This window comes from Poecilia formosa, unplaced genomic scaffold (genome assembly GCF_000485575.1).
Source record: "Poecilia formosa unplaced genomic scaffold, Poecilia_formosa-5.1.2 Scaffold17, whole genome shotgun sequence".
NCBI classification, from domain to species: Eukaryota; Metazoa; Chordata; class Actinopteri; order Cyprinodontiformes; family Poeciliidae; genus Poecilia; species Poecilia formosa.
Genome location: NW_006799956.1, coordinates 879,996 through 887,243, shown reverse-complemented (window position 1 = coordinate 887,243; position 7,248 = coordinate 879,996). Strand labels below are relative to the sequence as shown.

Here is a 7,248-nt window from a genome sequence, read left to right as displayed (position 1 = left end):
AGAGAGATATAAAATTTTTTTGTCACAGTCCCCCCAAGAATTTAAAACTACTTTCACCCCTGGTTATGTTACACAATGATAATGTGAAATGAGAATAAGACATGAGATACTGAGAAGATCTGATGTAAAAAAAGAACAACAAAACTCAGTATGAACTCTTACAACAGCTCAACAGTTCCTCACTTTCAATACTATTCATTATGATTAAAGTTTCAATATTTATTCACTTTTGTGTAAAACACGTAAAGTAGCCATCATACTGTTTTTTCAAAACAAACCTCTGATGCTGTCATGGAGTCAGGCCTGGTGCTCCACAGAAATTACAAACAGGCTGACTTAAACATCTCTTGAAACATTTTGAAGGCTGTTTGTTTGACAGGATTTCATTTAGGAGCATCAGAGTAAAATGAACTGAATAAAAATTCACATCACACTTTGTAGATATGAATTTGTTGAACATGTATCATTTCCTTTTTATTTTATTTTTCTTGGTCCATGTCCTTGTGGAACATATAGAAGCCTCGTTGTAACGTAAATTGCATAAATGTGAATATTACTGAAAAGCTATTGATAGAATATTTATCTGCTGTACATTTTTGTTTTGCATTTTCTTTGCTCAAGTGCCTTGAAGCATCTCGGTAGCAAAAAAAAAACGGACATTGGTTCACACTTGCAGGCTTCGTTTGGGTTTTGCGGAGATGACGCTGTATTCTTCCTCCACGTCTGCCTTTTTCAGAGACATGTAAGTGTTAATCTCTTCGCTCTGTTGCTTCTGCTTTTTGTTCCTTCTGCAAATAAGGAAGAATTTGCAAAATGTTATTTGTTTTTTTTTTTGTTTTGTTTTGTTTTTGTTCCGACAAACTGGCGTGGGCTGCTAAAAATCTAGTTTTGTCTTACCTTTGACGAATGTGGATAATCAGGGCGGTAATGAAGACCAGGTTGAAAGAGAAACACAGCCCAGCTATCCAGGGAAGAGCTGAATCCATCCCCTTCCTTCTGCCTGGAACAGATGGAGGAATCAGTTTGGCCTGGATTTAATTAGTGCAACCTTTTTTTTTTTTAAATCACAACCATGCTCCCAAACCGCGACTGCATGGGATACTCACTGTTTGGCTCCGCGCTCTCTCCAGAGTTATGGATTATAATTGAGGTTTCAGCCAGACCGCGTTCATTGCTGCTGGTGCATTTTACAGTGGCGTTATGGTATTCGGACGCAGGCATTGTGAAAGTGCTTCGTACTGTCTGGGCAGTCCTCACGCTAGTCACTGAGAAAGCCGTGAGGTTTTCCGAAGGCCAGGAGATCGGTGGCAGAGGAATCCCCCGACTGATGCACACGCAGACCAGCAGCTCGCTTTTAACCAGGCAGTGGGAGTCATTCGAGATCTTAGGTTTGACTGAAAGAAAGACGCACAAACAAAAAGAAAAAAAGTCAAGTTAGTTATGGAGAGCAATATAATGAGCCATAATGTGTCGGTATGTCAAACTTCTTACATTGCACGTGCAAAGTGACCGTTGTTTCCGTGCGGTCGTTGTCGTATTCGGCCGCACACGTGATGTTGGTGTTGTGATGATGTGCTGTGGGATTAATGCGCAACGTGTATCTGTATCCAAAAATCAGCTGATCAAGTGTCCAGTAGCGATAGTCTTCGAGTACCGTAACTTGTCCGTCGGCCTTCGTCCATTTCCAGGAAACTCTGAGTGCTTGAGAGCACGGCTTTGGGACGCTGCAGATCAGCTCAGAGCGTTCCTCCGTCAAAGGAGGAACCAAAACAGTCGGCTTTGTTGCCAACGCTGAAAGTGAACACGTTTAAAGTGAGCACATTTAGCATGATGCAAGGTTGTTTTATTGAAGAAAGACAACAAAAAGTGGTAATTTTTTTTTTTTTGTAATTTTAAGGCTCTAAAGTTTAACGCATTATCACTGTGTGCCTACAAAACAAAACAAAAAAACACACAGCTGGATTAAATTTCTTCTTTTTTTATTTCAGTTTAAATGTACAGTTTACAGCACTTTGAGAGAAGGAGGGGAGCTTCAACCAAAGACCCGGTCAAAAATGGTGACAACGAGCCTCGGCAACCTAAACTGACTTCACTGAACATCTTTGACAGAATATAACAAGAAATAGTAAGTTAATATATTTTCAGCTTAGTTTAGATTTTTTGTTCCTAGAAATAGATTTAACAGCTAGTATAAGCGCATAGTATAAGCACAGTCAAGACCAAAGTGGTCTCCCACTGTCCTAAACTATCTCTAGTCTCAACCGCATCGTTGCTCTTTAATCAAATGCTACTTTATGAATCTTTATGTCGTTATCGCAGCTCAATTTGGTAGTTATTTACCCAGAATTCTTTAAAACATGAGACACAGGGAATACTGATGAAAACTAGGTTGTTGGCTAGCTTTGGTAAATTTACATTTTGTTTATAATATATGATGATTCTTCACACAGGAAGTGGAGGGAGGATGTGGTGCACCCTTCATGATCTTCCTGTGTGAACTTTGTTAGCTTTAACTGATAATTAAATTGCAGGGTTAAACTAATGAAAAATTGTAACGAACAAATTTTTATGAGCAAGTCAGATTATGGTCAAACCCACAGCCAAATTCAAAGTGATGACTTTTTTTTAATTATTTTTTTTAGAAAGTACAGAAAAAAAAAAAACGCCAGCTACCACCAATAAACATTTAGCAACAATAAAATCTCTTACTTACGTAAAACAGAGATGTGGACTCTCTTTGGGAAAGTGTAAGTTTGATTACACCCCCATTCCAGTTTGAAGCCATAATCATATTCTCCACATGGAAGATATTTTATCCAGAATAAATCTTCTTTGTCAGAATCTGCGTCGTAGACAACTTATTTATCAACGACGTTTGACGGATCACCCTGAAATAACATCTTTTTGTACGGGGCTGCCACTTTGTCTCGTGGAAATGTCACCTTGTGTGGGATTTCGATGCAGTCGATGGACTCCACTCTGATGAGTTCTGTCACGTTGACTGAAAACTTTGTCTCATCGACAGTTTCTGTGGACAACGGAGAAGATCGTTTTCTGCTTGTATTAAATGCTGAAGATTTCTATTTAATGCTACAGGCATTTGCTTGCAGCACAGTTTCAAACCTGGGATGCAATTAATTTGACAGCTGCTGGGTCCGAGGAAAACACAGAGTATTGCGAAGCGGAGTGAAGTCATTTTACTTGTGTTGTTTGGCCTGTGGAAAAATGAAAGCTGTTTGTCTTGAGACAAGAATATTTCTTCTAAGTTTCCGATGAAATTATGTAATTTTGAAAGTAACATTTTTAGGCAGACATTTTACTCATGCATTTCACTCACCCCTATAAAAATCACCTCTTATTGCTCGTTGCTGTCCTCTGAAGCAGTCAGTGGTTTCATTTATGGGAAGGGTCATAAACTTGCTGAACAGTCAACACTTTCTGAAGAAACGGAAGTTGGTATCACATGGGTCCTGTGAAGTATTTATGTCAAAAAGGAATTCAAAGAGGAAGCAAGACGGAACAGTTTTCTTTCAAAATATGGCACAAATGTTGAATGTGATCTAAATGTACCCCATGTACTGCAGCAGAAGCCATTAATTTGATGAGTTTAGTTATTGTACTAATATTAATAATAAGCAATATCAACAATATCCAACAAAATGTTAATTTACGACGCGGTTCAAATTAGTTGAATTCGCGTCACAATAAGTTTAAGCTGATTTTATCCTTAATAAACCTCAATCTTCACAGTTGGATCTATTCCTGATTTTGGTTGAACTTTTTAGAAGAAATGTTCTTTTTACTGTCATGTTTTGTTCTGAGATGACATCATGTATTTAGAGTGTTTTGACAAATTGCTTTACCGTGATTCTGTTTTTACCGACCACTGGATCAACAGGTGATTCTGAGCAAAACTGTCCGGTTGTCTTGGAGTGACTCCCTGCCAAGAGCGGTCTGCGGCAAAGCACAATCAGAATGTGACGTGATATATTTTTTGTTTGCGAAACCGAAGGTTGTAAATCTTTTCTGCATGAAGCGTTTGCAGCTTGTGCTGGAAATCCGAGTTTGAAGCGGTCGTTCATTTCTGAACTCGCAGCTCAAAATCCTTGGTGGGAAACAACTTTGTAAAGTCTAAAACTCTCCAAATGGTTAATGCCGTTAACAGTTTGGATGAGGGCAATTCAGAATGCTCCTGTTAAAATGTGTACAAGCATTACCAATATTAAGCATTCAACACTTCAATATTTTTTTCCAGTAAATGTACGTCTGAGCAGGCTGTTAACAAAAAAAAAAATAAATTCACCTCATATTTTGGTGAAAAAAAAAGAGACAGCAATAATATGAATCTACAGATACATTTTTTTAAAATCCTTAAATTATGTTTTAAGGTGTAATGAGTCAGGGAGTAAATACTGAACAAATCAATAAAGCTGCAAAAAGGCGTCTTGTCCACTTTTTGTTTCTCTTTCCTGTATCCCACCAGCAGCTCTGGTGTCCAGAAACAAAGAGCTCTTTCAAAATTCACCATATTGGTGTAATATCCTCATTGTGTCACAGTTCTTGGATTTTACTTTTCGTTTGTATGTGATCGTCCCTCTTGTGGGTTACTTAGGTTTCACAGGTCTTACCAAATTCTGTGTATTTCTCTGTTATCGTTTCTAAGGTGTTGCCATATTAGTTAATTTATTTAGGTTTAGTTTCTCTGTTTATTTTTGTGATCTGTTTCTATTATATTTTAATTACCTTCTCTTAGACTGTTGTCAGTTTTGTTTTTATTTCCTTTGGTTTTCTAGATCTAGTCCTGTTTCAGCTGCTCTGTGGTAACTAGTCTCCCTCTGATTTTTTTTTTTTTCTTCTTTCTCCCTGCCCTATCTGCACCACATTTCCTCTGATCAGCTCCTCTGGTTGCCACTTTCCACACCTGCCAGAGTATTTAAGCTCCTGAATTTTCATTATTCTTTGTTGGATCACTATGCCTGACCTCTGGTCTGTCCACCTGCCTGTTGTTTTGTCCAAACGCCACATTTTGTTCAAAACCTGCAAGTTTCTTTATAGTTTAAGCTTTGGAATGTGGCATTTTGAGACAGGAATATAACTTTGCAAGGCTGTTTTTTGAGCATGTGAAACGACACACTTCATGTAATTTGAGGAGGAATGACTAGACAACTCTGCTGAGATATCCTTGATAACCATCTGAAGATTAACTTGTGGTGGATTTTTAAAACAGATCCCACAAAAACACAAACAAGGAAACTCAGTGGTTTTCACAGAAAGTGATTGAAGCTGCTGGTCTGACTTAAATAGGACTGAAAATCTAAGGAAAAAAACTAAATAGAGAGTGTATATGAGTCAATAAACTAGTTAAAAATCACTCTTGAACAATGTTAAGTCCATGTTCAATACCTCTATGAACCTAACATTCTGGAAATCTCCTAATCTATTTTTGACCTCAGTGTTATTTTGGTTGTCGTTCACAAATAGAGCAGCGGACGTCCTTCCTGTTGCTCTTAGCAAAATATTACTCTACTGAGCAATTTCTTCCGTTTTCTTAAAAAACGCCCACACACACACAAATCAGTCAGTGAGATAAAATCCATATGACATGCACCACATCATAGTGAATAGCTTTACCATAAGCCGGCATGTGGTCGATATCCGTGACAAATATTAAAAGTGCTCTGACGAAAACCGATCCTCGCTGATTTCAAGCCTCATGCAGGCGATAATCTGCCACAAAGAAGGAATGTGAGTGGGTAAGGGTGTGTTTTGTGTATATAAACAGAACGGATGTCACCTCGAGGCTTGAAGCCATTAAGCGGCGAGCCAATGGAGTTGAAACCCCCTGAGCTGTGGGATATCTGACCATCACCTGTTGACCCTGACCCGAGTCAACTGCGGGAAATTAGAAGTTGTTAGCATAAGGTAGGGAAATGGCAGGTATGGCCCATAGCTGACAGGGGGGAAAAAAAGAGTAAATTAAGCAAGGGAGACCTTAAATTTCATGAAAAACACTTGCAGACTTGAATGTAGATGAGGGGACTGATATCAAGCCGTGGCCTACGAAGCTAGAAGCTGGAGGCAATTAGCTAACTTGTCTTTTGATCAGTAGGAAAGGTTTACCTTCCTAGTCACAGTTTCCAAATCCACCTATAGCTACAAAGCAGCTCACTCACTAACACACTCTCATTTGTTTAAACTTAATAAATGAGACCCAGAGGTCACTTAGGGGGGTGAAGGTAAAGCTCATTGTTGTATTATGGTACAGAAACTCATTTTGGGGGGCTGCTGGAAGTTGCTCTTTGACTGTTTGGTTTATTTGGATATTGAGTCAAAACTCCACAAATCTTCTGGTACGTATCAGTTTTTTAATTCATTTTAAGGTTTAAATGCTTAAATTTTAATGCTTTAGTTCCACCCTGTTGTTAAGAGACAAAAGTTGTCCAACAGCGAGTGAAAGTGAATAAACGGTGAAGTTTAAAAGGAAATGAAAAGTGTCCTGGAACTGACCCCCGCTGATGGGTGATCGGGTCCAGTGCTTGGTATTCTGTTCTGAATCATTATACTTCATTCAGCTATGAGGTTACAATTACTCAAATTAAAAATATAGGTCAGAAATTTAAAAAAGGATATTAATAGACTCCAATAGAAAAATCGTTCTGTGAAAAAGTGAATAATCTAGTGGAAAACTTACCTGCTCTATTCAGATTCAAATAGAAACAGAAATAAATGCAAATTTAAACCTGAAATGTTCTAAACATTTGAATTTCAAGCTATTTAGATATGACTATATCATTGTTGTTAATTTAATTTTGTGGGACTCTGGATTTCTGGACACCAACTCATCTGACCATCATTATATTTATACTCAGCTGTTTCTCTCACAACTAATTAGCTCCCATACCAGCAGTGTACACACATGTTTATTTAAGGCAGAACTTAGATCAAATACACACACACACACACACACACACAAGCTTTTTGAGGGCCCTGCTGGACGCTGCTCCCTCTTTTTTGTTTGGTATTTGGTTGATTATTATTATTATTTTAACAAGCTAGTTTTTTGTAGGGATTTTTTTTCTCTTTTTTAGTTGGGCTCATATATTTTCAATAAGTCCTAAGTTGTGGATCTGAGAAGGTCATTTCAAAAAGTCTTTTTTTTTTTTTCTTTTTTCAAGGATTTCAGGTGAAGATATTTCAAAAACACAAGATCAAATTTATATTAAGTCATAAGTGTTTTAGAGTTTTCAC

General features: G+C 37.9%; 1 protein-coding gene across 1 annotated transcript; it reads right to left on the bottom strand.

Annotated features, from left to right (window-relative positions):
- Positions 1-201: 201 nt before the first annotated feature.
- LOC103134541 (uncharacterized) lies at positions 202-5,644 on the bottom strand. The gene is made up of 6 exons (XM_016668848.1): positions 5,632-5,644; positions 2,714-2,857; positions 1,492-1,791; positions 1,107-1,394; positions 898-1,000; positions 202-788 (listed from the first exon to the last, which is right to left on the bottom strand). Exons 1-6 carry the CDS (start codon positions 5,642-5,644, stop codon positions 665-667), a joined length of 972 nt encoding a protein of 323 aa, XP_016524334.1. The 3' UTR covers positions 202-664.
- Between the last annotated feature and the right edge of the window lie 1,604 nt (positions 5,645-7,248).